This window comes from Ctenopharyngodon idella, chromosome 17 (genome assembly GCF_019924925.1).
Source record: "Ctenopharyngodon idella isolate HZGC_01 chromosome 17, HZGC01, whole genome shotgun sequence".
Lineage (NCBI taxonomy): Eukaryota > Metazoa > Chordata > Actinopteri > Cypriniformes > Xenocyprididae > Ctenopharyngodon > Ctenopharyngodon idella.
This window is the reverse complement of record NC_067236.1, coordinates 18306736-18334548: the sequence shown is the minus strand read 5'-3', so window position 1 is coordinate 18334548 and position 27813 is coordinate 18306736. Positions and strand designations below refer to the sequence as shown.

At 45.2% G+C, this 27813-nt stretch overlaps 2 protein-coding genes across 7 annotated transcripts in view; one reads left to right on the top strand and one right to left on the bottom strand.

Moving 5' to 3' along the window:
- Positions 1-24226, bottom strand: part of dync1h1 (dynein, cytoplasmic 1, heavy chain 1) — a 36889-nt gene extending 12663 nt beyond the window's left edge. The window contains exons 1-52 of one of the 2 annotated variants that reach the window (XM_051869084.1): positions 23881-24226; positions 21303-21390; positions 21052-21225; positions 20693-20948; positions 19217-19403; positions 18865-19136; positions 18557-18784; positions 17372-18448; positions 16822-17001; positions 16586-16735; positions 16178-16324; positions 15966-16106; positions 15710-15886; positions 15293-15403; positions 15090-15209; positions 14768-15007; positions 14530-14685; positions 14242-14355; positions 14052-14162; positions 13107-13316; positions 12876-13022; positions 12627-12793; positions 12369-12542; positions 11389-11554; positions 10893-11081; positions 10614-10808; positions 10081-10363; positions 9906-10006; positions 9669-9828; positions 8906-9146; positions 8644-8827; positions 8355-8567; positions 7927-8165; positions 7692-7848; positions 7377-7604; positions 6931-7161; positions 6709-6849; positions 6402-6635; positions 5326-5532; positions 5132-5253; positions 4877-5042; positions 4577-4740; positions 4275-4404; positions 4066-4199; positions 3866-3980; positions 3398-3559; positions 3107-3321; positions 2629-2833; positions 2369-2542; positions 1065-1184; positions 857-977; positions 94-289 (exon numbers count right to left, since the gene is read on the bottom strand). In XM_051869084.1, the coding sequence (XP_051725044.1) occupies positions 94-289; positions 857-977; positions 1065-1184; positions 2369-2542; positions 2629-2833; positions 3107-3321; positions 3398-3559; positions 3866-3980; positions 4066-4199; positions 4275-4404; positions 4577-4740; positions 4877-5042; positions 5132-5253; positions 5326-5532; positions 6402-6635; positions 6709-6849; positions 6931-7161; positions 7377-7604; positions 7692-7848; positions 7927-8165; positions 8355-8567; positions 8644-8827; positions 8906-9146; positions 9669-9828; positions 9906-10006; positions 10081-10363; positions 10614-10808; positions 10893-11081; positions 11389-11554; positions 12369-12542; positions 12627-12793; positions 12876-13022; positions 13107-13316; positions 14052-14162; positions 14242-14355; positions 14530-14685; positions 14768-15007; positions 15090-15209; positions 15293-15403; positions 15710-15886; positions 15966-16106; positions 16178-16324; positions 16586-16735; positions 16822-17001; positions 17372-18448; positions 18557-18784; positions 18865-19136; positions 19217-19403; positions 20693-20948; positions 21052-21225; positions 21303-21390; positions 23881-24133 (10073 nt within the window). In that variant the 5' untranslated portion in view covers positions 24134-24226. The remainder of the gene's footprint in view (positions 1-93; positions 290-856; positions 978-1064; positions 1185-2368; positions 2543-2628; positions 2834-3106; positions 3322-3397; positions 3560-3865; positions 3981-4065; positions 4200-4274; positions 4405-4576; positions 4741-4876; positions 5043-5131; positions 5254-5325; positions 5533-6401; positions 6636-6708; positions 6850-6930; positions 7162-7376; positions 7605-7691; positions 7849-7926; positions 8166-8354; positions 8568-8643; positions 8828-8905; positions 9147-9668; positions 9829-9905; positions 10007-10080; positions 10364-10613; positions 10809-10892; positions 11082-11388; positions 11555-12368; positions 12543-12626; positions 12794-12875; positions 13023-13106; positions 13317-14051; positions 14163-14241; positions 14356-14529; positions 14686-14767; positions 15008-15089; positions 15210-15292; positions 15404-15709; positions 15887-15965; positions 16107-16177; positions 16325-16585; positions 16736-16821; positions 17002-17371; positions 18449-18556; positions 18785-18864; positions 19137-19216; positions 19404-20692; positions 20949-21051; positions 21226-21302; positions 21391-23880) is intronic. The other variant, XM_051869085.1, reaches the window with a different exon arrangement.
- Positions 24227-24653: 427 nt separating this feature from the next.
- Positions 24654-27813, top strand: part of ppp2r5ca (protein phosphatase 2, regulatory subunit B', gamma a) — a 15013-nt gene continuing 11853 nt past the window's right edge. Inside the window, exons 1-3 of one of the 5 annotated variants that reach the window (XM_051869090.1) lie at positions 24654-24808; positions 24973-25026; positions 25634-25784. In XM_051869090.1, the coding sequence (XP_051725050.1) occupies positions 24782-24808; positions 24973-25026; positions 25634-25784 (232 nt within the window). In that variant the 5' untranslated portion in view covers positions 24654-24781. Of the gene's footprint in view, positions 24809-24972; positions 25036-25630; positions 25785-27813 lie in introns of all 5 variants that reach the window. The other 4 variants (XM_051869088.1, XM_051869087.1, XM_051869086.1 and 1 more) reach the window with 4 other exon arrangements.

Sequence of the window (27813 nt, the reverse complement as noted above, 5' to 3'; positions counted from 1 at the left end):
GAAACACAGCGAGTGATGGTGAGTGTGTGTTTAAGGACTGCGGTTGTCCTCTTTAGACGCTTTGGCCGCCGCTCCGCACCAGCAGTCAGTCACCTGATCTCATCAGCAGAAAAGTTCACAATAGTGGGGATGAAGTTCTCGCGCATTATGATGGAGCGAATCTGTTTCCAGTCGGTGGTGCTCTCGCCCAGCAGCAGACAGATGGACTCCAGAGCCAGCTTGACTGCCGCCGGCGGGTTGGCCATCGATCGCACTTCCACTAAGTGCTGCTTCTTAATCGACTTAACAGCTAAACGAGCCACGAGCCGTGAGAAGAGACAGAAAGAGTGAGGAAGACAGGAAGAGAGCAGAGACATTAGCGCAGTGAAACGACCGCCCAACACCACTGGCAATCACACAAGAAAAGAGCTGAAAGCAGAAAGACAGAAGGAAATATCCACTGACACGCTGGCGTCGCCGGGTTTACTGACGCCTTTGGCTTGCTGAGCTGGGGTTTAACAAAACTTGAGTTGAATAATGACTCTATTGTCTTCTGTAGAGCTGAATGCGTCTCATATCTGACGACGTTCGCATCATTGATTCTGTTATTTTGCTGTTTATTACTGTGAAGCTGCTTTTAAATGATCTGTACTGTATTGTATAAAGCAAAACTTGACTTGTTATAAGACACCGGCCAAATATGGAGCGTAAAATGACGCAGTTTGGACCGTCGGCAGTGAATATTTCCTTAAAAGTAGATCACAACAAGACAGGAAAAACTATTTCAAACTGTATTTAACGTGAGCAGATTCTTTGACATGTGAAAGGCAAAGCAACAGCGGCAGTGGAAGCACAGGAGAGCGAAGAGAACTCGTACCGTTCTGAGCCTCGATGACGGCCGGCTCCACCTGGTCCAAATCCTGCTTCACTCTCAGCTGCTTGTCTTTAATCACTTCCTGCTGTTTGTAAACTGCTTCCTGTATCTCTTGACTCATGACCTGTGAGGAAAAACGACAGGTTATGAGAGGAGCGAGCGGTTATCAACACAAGAGCATGTGACTGATGCACTGAGCGGCTCGTCTTGCCTTCTTCTTCTCGGCCTCCTGCTGGTCTTTCACCATCTTCTTCAGCTTGTCGTTGGCAGCGGCGTTTTTGACCTCCAGCTCCTGACTCTTGATCCGCAGGTCCCGCCGCAGCTCCTCCACCTGAGGCACACGGATAACAGCGCTAGATCAGCACACGCGTCTGTGTTTGCCAGTGTTGGGGTAGTAACGCATTACAAGTAACAATCAGTGCGTTATGTAATCAAATTACTTTTTGATGTAACATTACTCTTTGAATTTACATATTAATATTTTTTTTTAAAGTAATGCAAGTTACTTTCTGTTTAATAAATTTTCTTAAACATTTTTTAAACTACTGAAATAAAATTCTCTTCTCCATCATGTTGACGAAAAGAACAGACAAAAAGCAGAACAGACGAAAAGCACAAAAGTAACAAAACACATTACTTTCAACTTTGAATAAAAGAGTTGTACAGTAGGTAATAACCCTGTAACGTTAAGAGATCTTTTGTACGGCATGCATTGCTCTAGTGCTCAGAATATATTATAAATGTGTCTTTAACAGAAAATGAAGGTGTGTGTTATATAGGATATTGTTGTAACTAAGTAATTGGTTCCTTTTTTCAGTAGTAAGGCAACATTGTAACTTTTTTTTGAAGTAACTTTCGTAAAAAATAACCGAGTAATGTAACGGTTGCTTTTTTAGGTAGTAAGGCGATATTGTAACACATTGCTTTTAAAAGTAACCTTCATAAAAAGTAACCAAGTAATTTAATTGATTACTTTTTTTAGGGAGTAACAATATTTTAAGTTACTTTTTATGAAAGTTACTTTTAAAAGTTAATTTGTAATTGGTTCCTTTTTTCGAGAGTAAGGCAACATTGTAACACCTCATAAAAGAAAATTTAATAAAAAACAACTGATAATGAAATTGGTTACATTTTTTTGGTAGTAACAATATTGTAACATTACTTTTAAAAGTAATAAGTAATGAAATTGGTTACTTTTTTTAGGGAATAACAATACTGTAACATTACTTTTAAAAGTAACTTCATAAAAAGTAATGTACTTGGGGAGTAACAATACTATAACAGTTACTTTTTATGAGTTACTTTTAAAAGTAGTAAGTAATGTAAATTGTTACTTTTTAGGGAAGAACACAATATTCTAACTACTTTTAAAAGTAACTTTAATAAAAAGTAACTAAGTGTAACTAACTGATTGGTTACATTTTTAGGGAGTAAGGCAACATTGTAACATTACTTTTAAAAGTAACTTTACCCATCACTGGTGTTTGCATGTGTGATGTCGGGTGAAGCACGTACCTGATCGACGGTCTCTTTGATTTTGCGAAGACCCACATTGAGGTGCATCTGCTGCTCCTCCAGTTCGCTGCGTTTCTCGTTGAACAGGTTGGCGTAGTGGTTGATGAAGTCCAGGTAGTGGCGTGGGGTGATGGCCATTGTGCGGCCGCCACGCTTAGCCAGACGGTTGTTAGCCTGAGAACACCAGAGCAAGTGTTACAGCGTGCAAAAGAAACAGATACGAAAACTTTCAGATCTCTGAACATGAGACGCCCGCTGACCTGGTGCAGCGTCTGATGGACGAACACGCAGCCGTTGACGATGGCCTCGCGGTGGGTGGGCGGCTGCGGCAGTTTGTCGTACACGATGGGCATGTAGTCGGGCACTTTGTAGTTGGGCTTCTCCAGGTCCATCTTGCTGGTGAACTCTTTACCAACCTGGTAGAGGGCTTCAGTGGACCAATCGCCAAACCAGTTGAGCACACACCTGCAGAGAAACAAGTCCAGCACAATCATGAGCACCGACACACAGCAATATTATTGATTCGACTGCACTGACAGCATCGGATGAGAACAAAACCTGAGCTGAACTGATCTGAATAATGACACTATTGTCTTCTGTTTGCATAAATGACTCTGTTTATTACTGTGAAGCTGTTTTTAAACATTCTGTATTGTATAAAGCGCTACAGAAATAAAGCTTCTCCGGTTAGTGAGAGACATGAAGACATTCAGCAGACGTGAAGAGCGCGCGTCTTACCTGTTGAAGAGGGCGGGTGACGTGGCTGCACGGTCCTTCAGTCCCTCTGACGATGGGTTCATGGTGAACACCACGTGCAGGTTCCTGATCACCTGACTAGTGAACCACTTGTAAAGCTCCTCGTGGGTGTCCAGCATCAAGCCCTCCTTCTGCGCGCCCTCCTTACACTGCGTCATCAGGGTGGCGTACTCGTCGCCCTCGAACAGGCCGGGCACCTGCAACAAAACAGAGAGTTCAGAACACAGAGAACACGCGTGATGAGACGCATTTCTCTGTCGGCACGTGCCGCACCTCTCCGTTGGCCAGCAGTGTGTTCATGCGCTCCAAGAAGCCCGAGTCCAGTACGTTAGACTCGTCCATGATAAAGGCGATTTTCTCGTTCTTGCACCCGGAACGCCGGAGGACCGTCCGCAGGTCTTCGTCAAAGTCCTCGCCGGTGTACTTCCTGTGGACCTGCACGGATATGATCACGGTTACAAAAGCCTCAAGAACCATAAAGCCTGACAGACAATTTTTCAAAATTTTATTTTATTATATACACATTTACTATTATTATTTATGCATTATCCTCTTTGATTTAGAGTCACTCTATCCCTCTGTAGAAGACAGGACAGTTTATATCCATTTGTAACAATGTTTTGATGATCTTCTGACAAATTATTACATAATTTAATTATGTAAATTTTTTGTTAAAGTGCTGTACACTGACCTTGTCAAAACTGAATAAACACAGACAGACAAACATCTGTTGGTTTTTACCTTGATCTGATAGACACTCAGTCCGTTCATCCAGGCCACGAAGCGGGACAACGTCGTCTTTCCGGCACCGCTGACGCCGATCAGGAGCAGGTGACCCTGCGGCTGACGGAAGATTCTGCAGGGAGAACATCAGCCTGACGTTACTGACACATCATCAGGGTGAAATAACGAACAGCTGTGTTTTTTGGGGATCTCTGTACCTGTCGATCCTCAGCACATGATCCAGAACCTCATTGAAGAGCACGAGAGGAACGTCCAGCTCCTCCTCGTAGAACACCTTCAGCCTGGCCTTCACATAGTCGCGCAGCTCCTCCTGCTCCACGGGAACGTAGTCCTACAGAAGAACAGGAGACGTGATGAGTTACGCTGACCTCTGGAAGCTTCCGCCTCGCCGTCTCGCGACACTCACCTTGGAGAGCCAGTTGCTGTACAGGATGGGTCTGTTGAGGGCTTTGTCACGGTCGATGTTGGGGAAGTGTTTAAGGGCGACCATGTCGATGTTCTCATCGGTCCAGCGTCTCTCCTCGTCCTCCACCAATCTGTCAGGAGAATCGGTTCAATCACTGTGCAATTTCAAATCAAATCAACCACATATTCACTGCGGTGTGAAAACAAACTGAACCAAGGTTAAAATGCGACATTGTATCATTTTAAGTCCCAGTTTTGGAACAAAGCAAATGATCTACAGGCCTAGAAACGCCACAAACTCACCGATCCTGGAAGAGTCTCAGCGCTTCATGAGCCCAGATGCGGATGAGACCCTCGACCGGCAGCGTCTCCAGCGGCCGCAGCGCCTCGAAGATGCCCCGGACCCAGCGGGTCATCTCTCTCGGAGAGTAGATGTAGTGCGGCTGCGTGTCCTGTGTGAACCGCTCCTGTTCCAAAGAGAGCATTTAGTTGAGAGAAGCAAGCAAACAAACAAAGCGTCTTCATCTGGGCTGGATAAACATGTCAAGTTTCAAGTCAAGTTTAGAGAAATCCAATTATGACAGAAATAAATCAAGTGCAAACCTGAGACATGGTGTAGAACTCCACCATGGCGGCGGTGAGCGGCTCAGCGAAGGTCCGCAGTGACGGGATGAGCCTCAGCATGGCTCTGTTGAAGGTGCCGTAGATCTGTGTGAGCGAGGCCGGGCCGGGATAGTCCACGTACACCACCGGCACATGACGCAAAAACCTGCAAATGTCACATGAGTTAGACATCACTGAACACTTCACCATAATGTTCAGCATTAGCGATGATGACGACGACGACGACAGGTGAACCTGTAAGAGAGCGGCTTCCTGCCAGGGTCAGTGGGAGGATTACAGGCACCAACGAACTGGATCCGCTCGAGCTTCACCCACGTCTGGTCTGAGGTGCGATAGAAGCCGCCGTGCTCCACCATCTGAACACAACACACACGGGTTACACTTCGCACAAACACACACACAAGACCCGAACACGAACTCACGCGCACCTGTCTGATGAAGGAGATGACCCGCTGCGTGCCGTACTTGTCCATGTCGGGCAGGTTGATCTCGTCGCAGAAGAGCACCAGCCATTTGCCCAGCTGCACAGGAGCCAGAACCACGCCGTTAGGAGTCCGGCGGTACTCGCAGTAGTGATCGAACGTCTTCAGCAGCAGCTCCGGGGTCGTGGCGCTGGAGAAGTTCAGACCCACCACCTGGAGAAACACGAGAGAGTCACATGTGGATCAGCAGGGCTCTATGATTCCAGCGATGCAGAAAACACGGCCCGAATCACGTAATCCAGTCATAAAGCAATTTACTGTATAACACGGAATGTCACTGAATTTGTCACTTTTTTGATGAATAAATATAAAGCAGGTCAGTACAATTAGATAAAATCACGTTATAGACTAGTGTTTGTGAATATTAAACCGCAAGAAGACCATTTAAATATGAATCCTGCATGTTCTGTGTCTCTGTGTATCATAAACACAAAACTCAAAGGTCTTCACCGCAACCCGTCAAAATAAAAGTTCGGTTTAACTTTTTAAATTGAAAATTGTGACAGAAATATATTACTGTTGTACAGTAGAGTTTAGCTACATCTCAATGTAATAATAATACTAACAATAATAATAATAATAATAATAATAAAATTATTATTAAAACTTTATTTAAGGAATAATCAAATTTTTCTTCCATGTTTTAATTTTAATAGTAAAGGGTTAGTTGTGCAGCACTTCGTGTGACAAAAAAGTTTGTTTAATTTCATACGATTAAAAGATAAATTAATGTTTTATGCCTTCGTTTGATTGCCAGAAAAATTTAAATACACAAAAAACATTTTCTGAATTTCTGAAAAAACAAAAACAAAACACTTCATAGTAATGAATGTTTGTCTGATTAATTAGACATGCTTTATGATTATTAAAATTTAATTAATTAAACCATTAAAATGAAATCCAGAAAACTTGAAACAGAATTTGGTAAAAATAAAACAGAATTTGAGGGAAAAAAAAAAAACAGATTTCATAGGGCCCTAGATCAGGAATACTGCATCTGGAAACCACGGATCTGGTCTCACCTCCATGTCGGGCAGGGCTCTGAGCGCGCTGAAGAGGGTCATGGTCTTCCCGGAGCCCGGCGGCCCACAGAGCACCAGAGGCTTGTGTTCGGCCAGCCAGGTGTAGAGAAGAGCTTCGTGACGCACCGTGTCCAGTGTGGGCACCACCACGTCCGGCGACGCTACCTTGTGCGTCTCCACCTCGATCTGAGGCACCTTCCCCTGCCACGACTGCCACTCGCCCGTGATGGACACCTGACAGGTTAGAGCAGCATTAGTGTCACACCTCACATACTCAACCTCAGGATTCAGGAGTGTCTGTTCGCACCTCATAGTCGATGATCGGAACGTTCGGCGCAGACGGAAGAGACACAGTAGTGATGCGGCGGATGTATTCTCCGAGCTCTGCCCTCATCTTCAGCCTGCTGTCGCCCGAGAAGGACCACAGCACCGCGTAGATGAGGTATTTCTGTACACATGGTAAAAGTTAGCATAGATGATCACTGACAGACTGGCTCCGAGTGATTCAGAGTGACTCCGGTTCACACACCTGCATGTACTTCTCCAGCTGGTCGATGGGCATGGGGAAGTCGGGATGGTTGTTGTTGTAGAGCGCCACGTTGCGGCAGGCTTGGTGCAGCATGGAGAAGAGCGAGCTCAAGGAGCGCAGCCGCGTGAAGTCCATGATGTGCTCCATCTTTGAGGCGTGCTCCAGTGCTTTGATGACCAGACCGGTGGAGGTGAAGTACGGCTGCAGGACTGCAGAAGCGTCTCTCTGGATCTGTGGATTAAACACACCAGACTCTAAAACTCAGAAACACACGAGTGAAAGACGGACGCAAGATAAATGAAGCACGTGGAACGGGACGAGCCGTTATCAGGGCTGATCAAATCTCCTCCATATTTCATCAATACTTGTATTTCCGCTGCAGACCAGGACAGATGGATTTGCAGTCACTTTGTCACATCTGATGTATAAACGGTTGCGTGGCGTACCTGCAGCATAGGTGAGGCGGTCTCATCGCTCTCGTCCTCCGTGGCCTTCCTCATGCGTTGGGCTTCATCTTCACCCTCGTCCAGCGGGATGCTCCGCAGGCGCGCCAGGAAGTGGTTGAAGATCATGTCGGTGCTGAGAACGTCCTCGCTGAACCAGACCATCCCGCAGCGGGACACTGTGGCCAGCGTGGCGTACTTCAGGTCCTGCACCTCAAACATGATGCGCACCTGTGTGACGAGAGCAATGACATCATCACCATCATCATCATCATGACACAAACCACAGTCTCACAGCACAGCGATCACTCGACGTACGTTTGGCGGCAGGCTGAGACGCTCTCCGTTGGGAAGAGTCAGGAGTTTGTTGTCGTCCAGCACCGAGTTCAGATTCTCCACCCACTCAGGATCCACATCACCGTCGAAGATGATCCACTGCCTCTTCTGCAGTTCTCCACGAACGTTATCAATGATCCTGCACAAACACAGCACACCATGAGATCAAGAGACCACAAACATCAGAATCAGACACGTGACAAGAGACACCACTCACTTCCTGAGCACGTGCGTGAAGAGCCCGTCGGTCCACTCGCGGGTGTTGGGGTCCAGCGTGCCGTACAGGTGGTCTTTGCTGATGGCTTTGGGGTCGATGATGTGAGCGACGCCCTCCACGCCCTCCAGACGCTCCAGGGCTTTGAGCAGAACCCTCCAGGCCATCGTCTTCCCGCTGCCGGACGGCCCGACCATCATCAGCCCGTGATTGATCTGAGTGATCTGATAGAGCTGCAGGACCTGAGGAACACAGGAGGAACACAGCTCAGTCAGTGATGTCAGTGTCAATAGAGCTAGTCACACTGCGCTAAACACAGGGTTATCGCCGCTCTAAACCCAGCTTTTAACCCCGGGTAAAGGAACGTTTCACACCTTGTAATTTAGAAGCAGGCTAGCAGTGCTTTTTACCCAGGTTTATGAAACCCTTACCTTCTCCACCCACATGCTGCCCACGTCATCTCCGTCTCCGTACGTCAGGTACATCTCGGCACAAACCTTCTTCAGCTCCTCTCGGAGCGCCGTCATCTCTCCTCGCATGTACTGAACGCCGGGAAACACGTCGGACAGCAGGCTGAAGAGCAGCGGGATGTCCTCGGCCACCAGCTTCGGCACCATGGTCTCGCACACGCTCTGGATCAGGATCTGAGGATCGAGCACATACAGCCAGGTCAGAATGAGAAGGGTCAGGTGACTCCTTCAACTGTTCAGCTCATCTCACCTCCTGCTCCGGAAGGTTCTCTGCGATCTCGTTCTCGTCCACGTCCTCGCCGCGCTCGCCCTTCTCTCGCTTGATCTTCTGGATGCGCTCTCGCTTGACGTTTCCGGCGCTGATCAGCACGCTCTTGAGCGCACGCAGACCGAAGTCGTAGTGAGACTGAGACGACAGCTGCTCGTCACACAACCTGCAACGGGACACATAGCGAGGTTACGTTACGAGTCACACCGGCTGAGAACACGCTCGTCTAGATGCTTCTGCGTACTTGAAGAAGGGGACGATCTTCTTGGCGAGGATCTCGGCGGTGCGGAAGCCCTGTGAGTACAGCATGACCTGCGCGATGAGCTGCCGGTCGGGTTTGGTCATGGCCAGACTCCTGAAGAGCTTCTTGAGGTTATCGGGCAGGTTGGAGCGTCCGGCGTACCCGGGGTTCATGGTGATGAAGATGGCCATATCCGCACTGACCTTCACCTGTTTGTTCAGCAGCTCTGTGGTGACGGGCACACCTGAACACACAAGAGCACACGCTCATCACATGACCCACGCAGAAATACTGGAACTCATCAGGGAATATGAATAATACAGTAAAGATCTGGTAACACTTTAGAGTTTCCTTGTTACACGTTACATGTAGGGCTCTATGATTTCAACGATGCAGAAAACACGGACGGAATCCAGTCATAAAAACAGAATTTACTGTATAACGCAGAATGTGTCAAATTTGATGAATAAATCAAAAGTAGGTCAGTACACTTAAATCAAATGACGATATAGAGTAGTGTCTGTGAATATTAAACCGCAAAAGACTATTTAAATATGAATCCTGAATGTTCTGTGTGAATGAACGGCACATGGCGTTCCGAAGATGAACGAAGGTCTTACAGGTGTGGAATGACACGAGGGTGAGTAATTAATGACAGAAATTTTATTTTTGGGTGAACTAACCCTTTAATTGTACAATAACACTGTAACAAGGACATCTTAAAATAATCAGACAGATGACATGGTGTTGAGCTGGCTGTACGTACTGCGGTCTCTGTTGGGGTTGATGTGTTCCCTCAGCGCCACCTGGATGTACTGAACCTGCTGAGACACAGCAGACAGCATGCGCTCCTCCAGACGGTTGAACTCGTCGAAACAGCCCCACGCTCCCACCTGACACAGACCCACGAAGATGCGGCCCATCGCCTGGAAGACGAGACACAGTCAAACACTGCCCAGCGTCATAAAGACCGTCACTGTTATTGCTGTGACACCGATCCTACCTGGAAGTCGAAGGTCTCGTCGCAGTTGAAGACCAGGACGAAGCGGCCCAGCTGGTGACCAAGAGCTTTGACAGACTCGGTCTTTCCTGTACCGGCAGGACCTACAAAACAAGAACATCCGTCAGCACTGCAAACTTCACATTCAGCTGGACTCTGAGAAACACCACACACTGACCGAAGGGCGATCCTCCCAGACGGGCCTCCAGCGCCTGTGTCATGGTCAGGTAGCAGCGGTCGGTCAGCGGCGTCTGTACCAGCTTGTCCTGCACACCCAGGTACTCAAAGCCGTAGTTGAACTTGGCGTTGGCCATCTGAATGGAGAGCTGCTGGAGGACGTCGGTCTGCTTGGGGTCGAAGTAGAAGCGCATCTGGCTGAGCCACTCGAAGGATTTGGGGTTGTCAATCTTGTTCCTGATCAGAGCTCTGGTCACGTCTCTCTGGTGCACCAACTCCGTGATCTAGGAATAAAACACGTTTGCTTTTAGTGCCCATGAGCCACACCTCACAAACGTCCTCACAGACAAGCCGCCATATTGATGTGGCACAAACTAGTTGAAATGTGTCTGAGTTGACAGTAATGATGGGCAGCTTAATAAGCTGTATTAGCAACTTTTTTTACAAAAAAAAAAAACAAAAAACACACACACACACACACACACACACACACACACACACACACACACACACACACACACACAAGCTTCTCACCAGATGTTCCAGTTTCCTCCTGCGCAGTGGCGGCTGCTCCATCAGGACGGTGTCGGCCAGCAGGTTGAGCGTCGCCTCTACGTTGGCCAGAACATCCTGCAGCGGAGCCATGTTCGCCCCGCCGGCGATCGTGGTCAGGGCGTTCTCCACGTTCTCAGACCAGTCGATCTGGGTGGACAGAACCACCAGCTGGGCCTGAACACAGAAGAGACGGAGTTTAGCGGCCATGTGGACGTGTTACAGATGCAGAAGCTGGCTGTATCTCAGAGGACGGCTCACCTGGTAGCGGTCGATCCAGTGGATGTAGGTGCTCAGGTCGATGCCAGTGCCCTTGTTGAAGGCGGCCACCTCAGTGACGGACTCGGCCAGCAGTTTGGCCAGCGTCACGCGCATCTCGCGCTCCACCAGCGTCAGCCACTCGTTGATCTTCGGATGGTCCGTGATGGACACTGGGGTTTTATAGAGCACCTGAAAACAACAGCACAACAGAACTTGAACTGAGCTGAATAATGACACTAGCTTTGACTGTTATTGAACTGAACTGAATCAACACTGAACTGATCTGAATAATGACTCTGTAGAGCTGCTTTACAGCTGAAATTGAGGTTTCATAATTGATGAATTGTGCAGAATTAACACTTTTTTTTTTTAACAGTGTGAAGCTGCTTTAAACACTATATAAATAAACGTGACTCATCTTTGGCCAAACACACGTATAACAGACGTATTACAGTACGTATTAGATATACGGTCTCTCTCAGGATGCGTGTCGTACCTCCTCTCCCTCTCGGGACGAGATTCCCAGCACCTCCGTGTTGTCCTCGTTCAGCAGGATACTTGAAACTCCAGCAAACATTTTCTTGAAGTGTTTCTGCAGTTTGGCCACATTCTTACTGTTGCCAATGATCTCCAGCAGATCTTCATCACCAACAAAGTAGAACCTGCGGAAACAGCGATGAGTCGAGTCTTCAATGTTTGACAAGCGTGACCGAACGAATACTGAAGCCTGACTGCAATTAACTGACCAACTAAACATGGCGACACAAAATTCATTTTTATTACGGCACTGCAACAACTATTAATATGAAAACATTTTTTAAAGGTTTATTTTTTTGCCGTTTTTGACTTTATTATGATAGGACAGTTTGTAGACAGCAAGTGAAGTGGGAGAGAGCGAAGGGGACAGGATCCAAAAAGGTCCACGAGCCGGGACTCGAACTCGGGTCGCCCGAAGCACAGCGGTGCCATATGACGGCGCACTGCTATTGGCGCCGACAATATGCATAAATTTGAAAGCAGTTTCTTTGTCACTAACTCAACGGTTAACACTTCCTAGACATCACAGTAACTAGTGCTAATTTTGTCAGCTATATTTTAAATATAGCCTCAGTCCTGTGTCAAAAATTATATTTAGTCAACTTATCCTGTTTTTGTTCAGTCAAGTTTGACTAGAAGTCTGGAAACTTTAGTTTTAGTCAGTGTAAACTTGCTTTAGTCAATGTGTACAATGCCCTAGAAAATATATAGATTTTGGTCAAATTTATTTTCTAACCCTACATTTTAATCTTTTTTGTCAAAAATTGTCACAGTGTTTAATGATGTCAGTGTTGTCTCATCTTAGTCGTATGAAAAAGGTCAGTCTCGGCTCAGTTTTCATTAAAACACTAATCTAAACCAAACTAAAACTATCTATCTTCTGGATTTCAATCCCATGAGCTCTCACGTCTAAATCGACTGACACTGTGAATGTCTGACCTGGGGAAAGACGAGCGCTCTCTCTCCAGATATTCTCCCAGGGCTTTCTGGATCTTTCCCAGCAGATCAGCGAGTCTCTCCAGTGACCTCTGAACCCCCTGAATGTTCAGGACGTCCATGACCAGAGGAGACTTGGTCACCTTCTTCATCAGAGCAAGAAACTCTGTGCTGATGCTGTAAAACCAAACAAGTCACATGTTAAATCCAAAGCTTGAGAACTGCAGCACGTTGGTTTAATCAATGGCATTGACGGCTGACCTCTGGAAGCGCTGCGTCTCCACCGGAAGCAGGTGTTTGATGTCTGCGCTTCCTGTGAAAATGCCTTCCAGGTAAACCCATCGCCGCTGCACATCGATCCAGACGTCAAACAGCGCCATGATACGGTTGAGTTTGTCCTCCCAGCTCAGAGCGTCCTCCTCGAACACCTGCGGAGAACAGTGACGATGGTGTAAACGGAGGAACTACTGTGATTCAAATTCATTTGTGCGTTTCCGTTCTGTGTGTTACCTTGTAGTAGGGCGAGAGTTTCATGGCAGACACGCTGTTGATGTGCTCCTTGACTCTGTTGAACAGATCGTCCCATCCACGGATCAGACGACACTTGTTCTGATAGTTGACCAGATCGAGCTCGTACGAGTTCCACACTTCACGAATCTGCGGTTAAAAGGAAACAGCGTTTGAACACAGATTTTTGTAAATAAACGGAGCCGTATGTGTGTCGGTCTGACGGAAGAGGACCTGTTTGAGGAACTCCTCGAGAGCCATCTCTCCCTGAGCCACCAGCAGCACGTCCTTCACCACCATCTCGTTCTTCTGCAGGTCCACGTCCCAGATCTGACCCAGACTCAGCTCGGACAGAACCCAGTTGACATGCAGACGCTTCATGAGCTGCTTCCAGTGACGGTCCTTCAGCGCCTCGGACTTCAGCTCAATCACCAACATGTTCACCTGAAGATCAACACAAGGGATGGGAGAAATTAAGCTGTTTGAAACTTTTTGAACCAATTACTTCACAAAACGATTCGCTCAAAACACCATACTCTGGTGACTCCTGCTGGTCAAAATGCAGTGAAACAGTGCAATTGTTTTGTAAAAGGTGTTTTCATGCAAGTTTTATTGAAAGTGTAATCTATTAAATGAAGTTAACACATCATCTAATCCCATTAAATATGATGCTTCTTTCTAACGTGTCATTTTATTAAATTGTAGTAAAACTAGTTAATTTTTATGAAGTAAAGCAATATTGTAACGCATAACTTTCTATAAAAAAGTAACTAAGTAACGTAATTAGTTACTTTTTACGAATTAAATTGTGTGTGTGGGGGGGGGGGTTATGGAAAGCTAGGGTAATCAGCCCAATAAGAGATTATTATATACAACTCTTATTATACAAATGTGTAACTTTATAAAACTGAATGGAGATTAGATATAAACCATATAGACACTGGTTCATGGGTTTGCAGAGATCATCGCCCCCTAGCGGCGAACCACTGTCATTTTCAAAACGTTTCGAAACTGTTATGATGTAAGGAAGCCTAGTTTACTGAAATCAAGTGACTTTGACAGTTTGACACAAGCTCTAAATCACTGGTTCAAAACAAATGATTTGCAAAAGTTTCGAAGCTTCACGAAGCAGTGTTTCATGACCAGCTCTGTCACAGTGAAAGTGCAGGACCGGCTCACCTTCATGTATCCTTTGAGCAGTCGCTGCACATACTCGTACGAGGCGTACTGCCGCAGACGAGCGGGGAAGTTCTTCAGCTGGTTGAGGAGGCCGTCCAAGTTCTGACGCAGCTGTACGGAACAAGAACATGGAGTCAGTGAAGCAAACCCTCGGACACACGTCAAACGAGACGGCAGGTTCGTCGCTCACCTTGCGCGGCTGCACCGAGACCCACGGCTGCTCCTTCATCTGGTCGATCTGTTCCCAGACCTTCGACAGCTCGGACCAAACGCCCTTCAGATCCTGCAGCTCCTCCAGAGCCACCTGACATCAAACACATGGCCCCAGTCTGGTTAACTATACATTTGATCTCAAAATGACATGTGAAGAAACGAAAAGGAAAAACAATATCTAGCTAATTGCAAAAGATAAAGATAAATGTGACCCTACACTCAAGCTCTGCTTCTACAGTACTACAGCATCACAGTAATGTCGCACCTGAACTCGCTCCTCGCTGCTGCTCAGCAGGCCCGTGTCCGTCAGCTCCAATGCCTCTTTGGCCTTCGCACATTTTTCTCGGTCATCCTTCAGACGGCCAAATTTGCCCTCGTAGATGGTGAGCGACTGCAGCGCCTCCTCTGGACGCAGACTGCCCTGCAGCGACAACAAGCAAACAGACACTCAGTGGAGGCCTGAACACAACTTACACTGCTCTGAGACATTTCCAGACACGTACCGCTACTGGTTTGGTCTTCTCCCAGTCTGAGAGCAGATCTGTGGTGCGGTTCTCCACCGCGCGGTCCTCCTGCACAATCTTCATCTGGAGGTTGGCGACCTGCTGCTGAATGGCCGTGTCTTTGCGTTTCATGATGTCACTGAAGGCGCCCCATTCCCCTTCGATGTTATCGATGTACAGCCACGAGGGCGGGAACTGGAACCGCTGCTTCTCCAGCAGACGCTGGCCGTTGCGGAACAGCTGCACGGGAACAGAGACTTTAATAACATCTTCGTCCACAGAATCGTGACTGAGCAATCTAAACCAGGTTGGCTGTACTCACATCCACTTGTTTCTCAAACTGCTTGATCTTGCGCTTGAGCGTCTGCACGTACGTAATGAAGGTCACGGCGTCAGAAGTGCTGGCCGTGTCCACTGAATGCTGCTCCAGTTCTTGGCGAGACTGGAAGACCATAGAAAAGTTCAGACAATTTCACTTGCGAACATAACCATGGCGTTTCCCATCAGCGAGAGCTCGGCACCCACCTTAGAGATCTGAGAGTGGAAGTCCTGCATGTTGTTGCCCAGCATCTGTCCAAACTTACTGAGCACCTCCTTATGCCACGAGTCATACTTCAGATTCACCTTGGATTGAACCTAAATCACACGTTGAAAGAAACACTTTTAGGGGGTAACGCAACATTGTAACATAAAAAGTAACTGTTACCTTTTTATGAAGTAACGCAATAATGTAATGCACAATTTTCACAATTTAACCAACTAACGTAATTAGTTACTTTTTCATGAAGTAACATTATTGTAATGCATTACTTTCCTAGAAAAGTAACTAAGTAACATAATTTTTTATAAGGAGTAACACATTATATTTAAAAGTAACACTCCCCAACACTGATCATTTATTGACAGAAACCTCATGACTGAACTGAGCAGCTTCCTTCTGACCTTGCCGTAGTCTATGATGACTGGTCCGAACTCCTTCCTGGTTTCTGCGTTGTCAAACGTGCCGCGTGCTTTGCGGATCTGCACCAGCAGCGCCTGCCACTTGTTGAGATCTTCTCCCAGACGGTTGTAGATGTTCTCGGGCTGCATGTCCCACAGACACTGGTACTGCAGCCACACCTGATGGACCGAACGCAGTCAGTCGACTGTTCACGTATGAATACAGTACGCTCACTCATTCAAAGGGAAAAGACGCTACCTTGACATACTGCTCCACCTCGGAGACGTTCTCCTTTACAGCATTATACGCTTCTTCCAGTGCAGATGGACCATCGGGCATTCTGGTCAGAGCGTTCCTGTAAAATTTCTCCTCTTCGGATAACTCGTAGTGAACACCGACCTGTTTAAAAAGCAAACGTTAACGCAGGAGCGGGAAACTGAAAGCAAATGCAGAGCAATCCAAACACAGACCTGATATCTCTGACTCTGGATTCTGGGCAGAGACAGAATGACCATCTTCCAAGAAAACATTTCCTGGTAAAGCCTGTAGCGGCAGTCTTCAATCGGCGGGTTCAGATAGATGACCTGGTTTGTGATCCTCAATTCGTGGATGACATTCTGTTTGGACAAAGAAAACAGTTTCAGCGTGATGTTCAGTGAAATTGCATCTGGATCTGACTGCACTGACACTATCGTATGAGAATGAAAGTTGAACTGAATTGATCTGAGTAATGACACTATTGTCTTTTTAGAGTTTGCATCACTGATTCGGTTATTTTCCTGTTTATTACGGTGAAGCTGAAACTATATTGTATAAAGTGCTATAGAAAGAAAGCTGACTTGACTAGACCAGCTCAAAACTCCACAACAATGACTTGCCTTAATCTTCGGTTCTCCTCCAGGCTTGTGACTGACTTGAGGGGCCTCAGTATCCATGTCCACATCAGCCTTGTCCTCCATCTGTCCCCTGAGAACCTGCGTCCAGGCTTTGAGCCCCGCCTGCAGACGCACCCCGAGGATCCGCTCGATCTACAGAGGAAACGCATGTTCACATTTGAGCGAATATGACCCCGCTTACAGACGTGTCCTCTGTGCTTCCGTCCAGCTGAACTCACCTCGATGTCCAGTTTATTGACCCAGATGGGCAGGTTGGAGTAGGAGTGCAGGTTAAGGTCATCAACAGCCTTCTGGATGCGGTTGAGGATCTCAGTGAACATCTTATGCTCGTACATGCAGGTTTCAAGCGAACGCACCTCCAAATCAATCTTCTCCTCGATCAGAAGAAGATCATCCACCTAAGAGAGAAATACCCACAAATCAACATGACATTCACATCTCTTTTCATCCTGATTGTAAATACAACATTTACACTACCAACCGAAGTAAGGACACACACGACTGAAAGGTTGCAACTTTTTATCTCTCAATTCAGACTTTTTAACTCGCAATTGCGAGTTTATATCTCACAATTCTGAGGGAAAAAGAGAATTGTGGGATAAAAAGTCACAATTACCTTTTTTGAAACAAGCTACCATAGTAGGAGCTGGTGACAAAGTTCTTCAACCATATTAGTCAATATTAGTCAAAAATCGAAGTAATAAAGAACGAGTGTGTGTCCAAACGTCTGATTGGTACTCTAGTTTTCCTGGTCTCGGATTGCTCGACCTTTTCTTGGAAGTTGAAAACGGTTTCTGCCAGACGCTGGACGTAAGGGTCGAGTTTGTAGGACTCCCAGACCAGAGAGATGCCCTCGGTGACGAGCGCCTGCACCTCCTTCTTCAGACCGGCCACCAGCAGCGAGATGGACGTCCTCTCTTCCACCTTCTCGCAGGTGCGCTCGTACGTGCGGACGCTCTCGATGAGCGAGATGGCGAATGGATAGAGCTGATTGGCCTGATGGGCTTTGTTGACGATGGCCAGCGGCACTCGGAAGCTCAGCCACTTCAGGTTGCGCACTTCTTTGGAGAGCGTGATGATCTCCGGAAGGAAGTTGACTTTGAGCTTCAGCACGGTGCCGGTGCGGCCGCGGGCGCGCGTGTTCTCGATGGTGAAGATGCGGCCGGACACGCCCAGGTTGCGCTGCTGCACCTTCCGTGCCCAGTCGTCGAAAATCTCCTGTGTGTTGAGCTTGGCGCGGAAACTGTCGCCGTCCTGCTTGAGCTTCAGACCCTCCACATGGTTTTCCCAGCCCTTCCCGAGAACATCTTCCACACGCTTCATGTAGGCTGTCAGCTGCCGGTCGATCTGTTTGGCCCAGATGATGGAGCCCGAGACCGGAGGGAGATCTCGCACGTGGCTCATCTTGCAGGACTGGCTCTGAGGGTACTGGACCTTGAACTTGTCGTGCAGAGACTCGATGTCGTCTTTGACGCGCTGGATGAGCTGCGTCTGGTACTCCCGGATGGCTCCGCGGATGTGCGGCCGCACGAACAGGGCGTTGAAGCGAGAGAATATGCGGAACATCTCATTGGCGTTCTTGGCGGTGCCCAGCTGGTCACGCAGGCGAGCCGTGATGCGCGTCTCCACGCGGTCGATGCGCTCATCGTAACGCTTCATGGCCGCTTCCCAGGCCTCCATTCCCTCCTTTGAGACGTCCAGTCCATCCACTTCCTTCACATTTTCATAGGCCAGATTGACTTCCTCGATGGCGTTGGCATCTGCAGCATCGAACAGAACCTCGGCCACCTTCATATCTGCTGGCTCTGCAGTCTCACCCTGAGCATGCTGGGACACGGCAGACACCTGCAAAGACAAGATCAGTCAAAGTCATGAATAAACGTTGATCAGACTTTGATCCCCAATTCAGATGGAAACTTCTCAACATCAGAACAACCCTATCAGATTCAGCACCTGAGGTCTCAGCACACGGACGATGACGGCTCGGAGCTGCTCGTGCTGCCGTCTGAATCGCCGCATGTGGTCCAGGCGGGCCTGAAGCTTCCGGTGCGCCGGACTGAGACGCCACACCATCTTGAGATTCTCCTCTCTCTTCCTCTTCACGATGTCCCTCAGGAGCACCTGCAGCTTCTCGTACTCATCCTCCCATGTCTGGAAGACCTCGAAACATGCCACCATCACCTGCGGAGGAAGGAGAGCGTGAGCTGAGACCTGCGCATACGTCGCCACCGGATGAGCGAGAGCGGATAAATCAGCCGTACCTTCTCAAACTCCTCGTAGGCCACATGCATGAGCTTGCGCGTGCCCAGGACTTTGAGCAGCTGAGAGCTCAGGTCTCTGGAGATGGCCTCCACCAGTCGCAGTGCACGCTGGATGGGGTATTTGGTGTTTCGGATCTTGCGGAGGTGAGTGAAAATGGCCACCAGCGCCTGCCGGATCTTGTCGAGTTCGGTGGCCGACAGGAGATCGTTGAGGGGGAAGTCCTTCATCAGGGGGTTGTAATCATTCACCGTCTCCACAGCCTGCTTCAGTCCTGAAAGAAACACACAACCGAAGCGTTAGAAGAGAGGAAGATCATGAAACAACAGTATCCTTCACGCACAGACGCGTCACCTGTGTCTGTGTCGAAGCTGACTGTGGCGTGGAAGCGTTTGCCGTGCTTGAGGATGTCCAAAGTGAGCAGGACCTCGGGACTCTCCCTCTTCTCCTGAATACGGTTGAGGGCGCGTTCCAGGTTCAGCCAGAAGCTGATCTCCTGCAAGGCGGTTCCTGAGGCAGGGTCTCGGTCCAGTTTAGTCACCTGCAAACACACAGCAGCACAAACCTGAAACAACTGCACAAAACATTACAAATGAGCTCATCACGATAAGCCAATCGCCAGAGCTGCCACGCATACTCAGGTGTGATTGTAAAGGGATGGCTCCCTAAAATCACTCGCTCTCGTGTCATTTTAAGCTTTTGTTCTTCTTCGAAACACAAATGAAGATATTTTAATGAAATCTGAGAGATTTTTTGACCCTCCACTGAAAGTCTATTTATCCAAAACTGACGCTTCAAAATGTTCAAAACATACATAAAGCACTCAACATTGGTAAACAGAAGCTCATGCTCACGAGAACCAATGAGGTTCATTCTTGCAGCACTTTTGAGTTTCCGCTAGAACCAATGAGGTTTGCTCTCATGCATGAAGCAAGCTTCTGTTTACCACATTACTCAATACTCCATGTACGTTTTGAACATGTTGAAGTGTCAGTTTCTGGTGGAACGAAATGAGGGCAGGTATTTGATGACAGAATGACCTCTTTAACACTGTAAAGCCTGACATATGTAATATAATGTAAAATATTCAGAAAAATCTTTTTTTTTTTAATGGAACAGTTGATAGAGTTTTACAATATTTTGACTAAAAAGTTCAATGTACAAAAAAGTTTTCTTATGTGTTTTTTGTTGAGTATAATATATGATCCATCAGGCTTTTATGGCTCATGTAGTCTGATATAGTGAGAATATGGAGCTCAGTTTTATTCAGAGGCTCAAACTGAGCAAAAATATGCAATCAGGTGCAGATGATATTTATATGAAATTCTGATGCTTGTAATGTAAATCAATGAGATCTTTATAACAGACACACTGACATAAAATGCATATAAATATCAGTCCGGCCAACATACAATATACCAACATGTTTCCGCATGCTGTTTCTCATGTGTAAGTTGCTTATTAAGCCTTTAAAACCTTTATTTAGATTTCCATTTCATTGCTATTAAAGCTGGATAACAAAAGATCAATTGATTTGACAATAATACAATAATCTTTTGTGGGGAAAGTTAAAATTATCAGCAAACCACTTCAGGGTTATTGTAGGGCAATACCATTAAACAACACACCGCAGCTCGTTCACATGACATTTCACTGATAATTTGTATTTATAGAAGGCAGCAGGAAATGAGACGGATACCTACTGCGCAGATTCAGTCTCTCTCACACATTTTCACACTAAGGTACTTGGTGATGTTTTTATTCTAATAGTTAGTACAGTACCATCATTTGAGCGTTAAAGGGAATGATGAAGAACACAGAATCTCAAACCTTCTGTATCTCTCTGATCCAGCGATTGACGCCCGACTGCAGCTGGTTCAGGAAGCTCGGGTCCTCCACTTTATCCCCGAAGTCTGTGACTTTAGGCTTCTCTCCGCGCTCGTAGCACTGCTTGGCCACGTTGGTGATGATGGGGTGGATGAGCAGGCTGATCTCAGGGATCTCGATGTTCTGCTGCAGGTGCAGTAACCCCATCTCCAGCTCCGCGATCTTCTTCTCCACCGAAGGGGCCATTTTATCACCATCCCTGATGGAAACAACAACGAAATACTTCATTACATCTGCATCATGATTGATTTCTTTCATCTTAAAACCCCATGATCGGGGGAGACGCTCAGAGCTGATGTTACCTGTCGGCTTTGCCAGACTCTCGGATGTAGGATTTGAAGTACGGAGCCACGGCATTGCTGATGAAGGAATGCAGGGTCTCGTATGGAGAATCTTCACTGAGCGTCAGAACTCGCACCTGAGTGGAGATGGGTTTGTCCGCGTCGATGACGCCCGTCCGCTTGATCAAGGCAAGGCTGAAAGACCACATGTTCCTGTTAGCCAGAACATTTCACACAGATCAGATCATGGCAGGTTTGAATGTGCGCGTCACCTGTTAGATTTGAGCCCGTAGTGGATGTCGATGCTGATGCTGTAGGAAATGCACTCGCGCTCCTCCTCTCCTTCGTCGCCGACATCCTCTGCGTTCAACGACAAGAAACAACCAAAAATCAGCTTGTCTGTATTTGAACATTCAACATGACTATCAGTGAAGCAGGTCACTGAAACCAAACAGAAGAAAAGCAGCATGTGACGGTGAGGAACATAATCTGACCGCTGGTGTTTGTGTGTTATTGCCTGGAGTCTGTAACAGTTAAAACAAGAGCATATTCACACACACGACAGACACAAAACATCTGCAACAGAGCCCTTCAGTGCCAACACTATCAGAGTAAATCACTGTAATCATCAGAACAGGCCTGGGCATTGCCACTAATTTCATGATTCGATTTACAGACGCGATTCAATTAATTACACAAATGTTTAGAATAACTTTTTAATGACATAATTGTGTTTCTACTCCAATTCAGTTTATTATGTATAAACAGTGACTATCATAAAAACGTCTTTTCACTTGTATTGAAACATTTAATATTAAAGAACAGGTTAAGTAAAAAATATAATCAATATAGTGAATATATTTATCAAAACGCTCCTGGCCGCTGCAGCGATTGCTAATGAAAGATGAGCGCGACACATCTCGAGAGCAGTGGGGCTTTTATTATGCCGCAGGTGCCACTTCCGGTCAAGCGTAACACAGCGCTGTTCATCATATTAGACACACTTGTGTGTTGAAAGTTGCTATAACGCTACTCTGTGTTCACTCGGCGGCTGCTATGAGACACTTGTTGCACACTGCAGTAAGACAGATCGATATTAGTCATGGTAAAACATGGTACTTGCGGTAAATCAAAACGAGATCTAAACAATAAGACTTACAGTGTTGAGCTATATAACATGATGAGTTTTCTGTCGATGAATGAATCCTAACAGTCTAATAAAACATCTTATATTAATGCGTCTTTGGTGTTTCCATGGTTTCTACAAAATAAAACTAGAAATCGAGGGTAACGCAGGTATGATGTCATTACCCACGTTTCCATTACAGATTTGCGCAAAACTTTTGCGATATTTTCTAAATATCGATAAAAAACTATTGCGAAATGTTCCATTAACCAATGTTATGCGACTAAAACGTCTTTTTTCCTCTTGCAGTAAATCATTCCAAAAATCTTGGCAACGGATGTATGAGGTGTTTCTGGGTGTTTCTCCCTCCTATCTGCTTCAAGGTCTTGATAAATTCAAATTGTGGCATTTCTTTGTTGTTTAGAATCCAGTATTCCCTTAATACTTTAGTCTTTTATGAGTTTAATGAAGAACTCTCATCTTCTGTCCAAACGTACCACGCCCACTTTAAAGACGGATCGACTTTTACATACGGCAGGTGACCTGTAAACGTGTTTCCATTGCAGTTTTGCAAAATATTCCTTTTTCGAATTGCCTGAAAAACCACCTCATGCAAGCGTAAAAACTTTTTTGTGATATATAGGAGATTTTGCAAAATTGACGCGTTTCCATTGGGCGTATTTTCAATTTGCTCAATTTAAAGGGTAATTGATGCGCGGCTATTGATAGGCCACGCCCGGACATGATCAGCTTCCTAGCTAAAAATTGCATATTTCTCTGGATTTAAACATTCTTGGAAACATTTAAAATAATGCAAGTACACAAGTCAACAAAATATATAACATTGTTCTAGTGAGTTTTAGATATTTTAATCCAAAAATCGTACATATTGTGCCTTTAAATGTGACGCTGCGTGATATATTGTTCTCCAGCTGTTTTACCGACGTCTTTCCGCGGTTGAAACACTGATTTATCGATTACATGAGACATGATTCATTTCAGTACCTTTCAACATTCCTTCTGATGTTCATTAATGTTTATTTGGTGCTGTGACTAGCAGTAAAGAGGAAGAGATGATCGGTTCACCACACATTAAAGACACACAAAAACATTTATTGTGTGAATTTAGTGATAAAACTGACAGAATACGAAAGCTGAGACTGTTTAAAATCATAACTAACAACGCTTATTGTGATTATTTGATGGCTGGAGCTACATATAATGTTTTTAGTGAAGTTTTGTTCGCGCATCAACTGAAAACAACTAAATGATCGATTCCTGGGGTTTAAGAATCGATACCGGTTCCTCAAAATGAGAATGGATTAAATCGATATTCTCAGCCCAGCCCTTGATCGCAGCTGGACTCAGATCAGATGATCGTGATGTCACCGATCTGCAGTGCAGCAAACACGCCCTGAACGCGCATTGATCACTTATTGTTGACATTTTATCACAAGTTCAAGCAGTCGCTTTACACCCATGTTTCTAAAACGAACATATTAACTAAACTTCCATTTTGACACATGACAGGAACAACTCAAACAGGGCGGGGCTACAGAAACCCTGCGAAAATATTACAATAAAATATCACGAAATCGATTACAGTCGCAGCAAAGGCTCTTTAAACCAGCACACAAACATTGTAATCCTTAAGCTTAATAATGCATGTGAATGATTTTAACCCTTAAAATGAGAGTTTAATTGATGATCATGCGACTTTTAACCTTTCTGCGCGTTCCGTTCCACCAGAATCGAGTGAATCTGTGGATCTGACAGGAACTTTCTCATCTGCTCGAGTGCGCTCTTCTCCTCCAGCGCGCTCTCGAGAGACGCGGGCGCGTCGCCGCCATCTTCCAGCAGCAGCGGCACGAGCTTACGGATGTGTTTCTGCAGAACAGACGCGTCCGCCACCGTCTGCACGGCAGCAGAAACCTCCATCCCGCCGCCACCTTCCTCTCCTCCGCCACTGTCAGACATTTCCCGACACAATGAACCGCAATGAGCCGATGGTTGAGCTGTGAGAGAGATCGCGCTGTATCACGGACTCTGTCACATCACCGTAATGACCAGCGCCCAGCGCGTCGGGAAACTTTATTGTTTCACGGAAGTCTGTGATATGTAGTTTTTCCACCATAGGAGTGTAATGAGTGAACGTGACGCTTGAACTACATTACCCAGAAAGCCGAGAAGCGTCACACGCGCTGGCGTCATCGCGTCGCTGCTGCAATTTCTCATGTATCACACCCAATTACATGACAAATGAAAAAAAAGATAATAATGTAAACACTTACATAATGAAATAATGTTTTATAATAATCATTATAAGCTGGCATACTGCTTGAAAAACAGATTTTGCCTTCAATTTAAGGCAACATAAAAATTTTATCGACTTTTTAATCTAAAAGCATATCGCTCACTTATTAAATGAGAGTATTTACTGACTTGTATCTTAGCTACTAAACCTGAACAATAACTTACATTAACCATAAACTAATGTCTGCTCTGAACTGTAAATAGAACGGCTTCTATCACGTGACTGGCACCTGCCAATCAGCGCTCGCGCGCGCGCGTGTGTATTCATGTCCAGTCCTCACAGCGCGCTCACAGATCCTGTCACGCATTATAATGCCGCATAAGTCAAAGAAAGACAAGGTAACACTTTCTTTTGAGAAGTTTATAGATTAACTTTAAGATTTCTAGATAATATTGTAGTTAGATTAATTAAATTAACTTTTTATCTATCTATCTATCTATCTATTTACTTAGTTTGTCTTCTGTTCTGTCATGAAAATGTAAACTGTCATTGTCTGTTTTAGTGTGTGAAATCCAGCAGAAAGGGAAGTAAACAGCATGAAGATGATCAGGATGAGGTAAATGAGGTAAATATTGATTATTGGATGAAAATAGGTCAACTGGAAAACTTTCATAGTATTTGACATTGTATCATTCCATGTTTGTAACTTAAATTTGATATTTAGCAATGCACGTATTGACTTATTTTTCATACTTTTCATACAGTTTTCAGCCATACTAACATTGATTTTTGTCTTGATTATGGTACAGTAGGTAGCCAAATCATAAATATACTGGATTGAAATTAATATTATTATTATTAGCTTATTTCAATATTTAAGATGTTTTGTGCCATGAATCTCATATTAATTTCAGTTGTTGATTTGCTTTCAAATACCAGGCCATTTGATTGTATTAATAATATCTAATATAAACTGTGACCATCATCAGACATAAAACCAAGAGTAAAGCTTGTATAAGCTAGTGTCGTGCTGGTAATTATTGACATTGTTGAACATTTAGATTAAACAGAGCTGTCAAAACAAAATCTAGTGCTTGAATTCAGCATGAGTGAGTGGAAAGTAGCTGGGAATATGACACAGATCTGGTGTGGATAAATGATGCCAGCTTCAGGAAATCAGGGTTGTAACAGGAAGCTGCTCTGCGTGACTCTGGTTTCAGCAGGGTCTGAATAAGAAGATCAGTCCCAGAACGCAGCCGCTGCGCAGCAAACATCCGTCCGGTCCGAGTGCGCTGAAGAAACACCGCAGACTGAGCGCCTCGTGCTTCCCCATCAGTGTCAACAGAGAGCTGGAGCCGCTGGACGCTCTCACAGGTACACAAGACATCAACAGACCTGTGTGTGTGTGTGTGTGTGTGTGCCTCTGTGTGTGTGTGTGTGTGTGTCTCTGTGTGTGTGTGTGTGTGTGTGTGTCTCTGTGTGTGTGTGTGTGTGTGTGTGTGTGTCTCTGTGTGTGTGTGTGTGTGTGTGTGTGTGTGTGTGTGTGTGTGCGATCTACTACATCAGTGTTTTTGTCCATCCTGAGCAGCAGTTCGGGCCTTAAATTAAGAATTGATGCTCCGCGTGGATCCTGGTCTTTTCTCTTAATGAGCAGGATGTGCGTGATGCATAATTTAGATCTGAGCGGATGCTCATGATTGTTGACCCTGGATCTCAATGACACGTTATCTTACGCTTCATCTACAAGACACACGCTTATGTCAAAGTCATGTTTTTCTACCATTGGTCTGAATCCAGTGATATGAAAACAGTAGAAACTTGCCCTAAACATCATATCATGCACTCGTTTCGACTCCTGCTTTTCATCATCATCATCATCAGGGTTTTATTGATGAATAAATTATATTCTATTAGTTTGACGTCTTTTGTCCGGCACATCAGTAGCATCTGTATAGTTTCTCAGCTGGATCTCTGTCTATAAACAGAGTCAGAATCACCTGATGCCAAAATGTAGGGCGGGGTTTGATTTTGTCTGTGGGGAATTGATTGGATGGTTGTGGTTTGCTATTGGTGGATCTCATGTGAGTGACAGGTTGCCCTGCCCTCGTCATCAGAGAAGAGAAGAGATGCTGCAAGAGGGAGGAGAAGATATTCTGATTCAAGATTATGAGGAACATGAATTTAACACAATAATGATGTGCACCGATAAATCACACTGCAATATTACATAAAAAGCAAGAATTGTTCATTTTGATTTCATGGGGACTTTAAAAAGCACTGGGTCATTCCGTGACAAAACAACCAGAGGTCGCCGGCTCTAATTTTTGATTTTGTTAATATTTTTTCTGTAGAAAGACAAACATAAATAGTGATGAAAGCCAAAATATTAAACATCACAGATGTATATTTACTGAGTAATCCACTGTTTTGTAGAGGAGAGTCAAAATGACTGTTTTCACCTGAGATTTGGAGCCAAATTAGAGGAGTGAAAAATTACTTTGTAAAGATGGCAGCATCTTTATTTTATTTTCACACAGAGATTGGTAGATCTATTAGTAAAATCTGTTGACTTTATCAATCTTTGTTTCATTATATGCCAACAGTGACAGCTCAAAAATGGCAAAAAGTTTTTTTGCCTCAAGTTTGCATGCCTGTAACTCAAGAAGTATTAAAGATATCTTAATATCGTTTTAGACTCTGGTTCTTTTCCTTTTGGTATCTTCATTTTAAATGCTCTTGATGGTTCAATCCCAGAGATATGGAGATCTTAATGAGTAAATTGGTCAATTGCACACATTTTCAGTGGTCAAAAACCAAATGTGGGTCACTTTGCAAACAGCTGATACTTTTTTCTTTAATGTGTAGTTACGATACTGACTGTGTATTTAAACTCTTGGTAGCTTCAGAAGCTGTTAAAATGAACAAAATCCCAAAACTGATTCAAATATAGACTCTTATAAAGACACTTTTGAGAGCAAGTTAATGTGCCTCAACTTTTTGGCACTTTAGAGAGGTATATTCTATGCAATTCTTTTGATAGAGGGAAACAAGATACATTTCTAGTTTCAACATTAGTTATTCTTCAGACATTCCTCTTTAAATGCAGTAAGTATCAGCTGTGTGCAAAGTGAATAATGTTTGGTTTTCGATCACTGAAAAAAAAATGGGTCAAATTCAACAATTTGAACATGGAGCTGTTTTGAGATCCCCATATTGATAGGACTGAACTATATCGAGCCTTGAAAATATAGATTTCAAAAGGAAAGTTTATTAATAATGAGAATCTAGAAGGATAATAAGATATCTTTAATACTTCTTGAGTTACAGGCATGCAAACTTGAGGCAAAAAATATAAGAAGGGCTTTTTCCCCATTTTTGAGCTGTCACTGTTGGCATATAATGA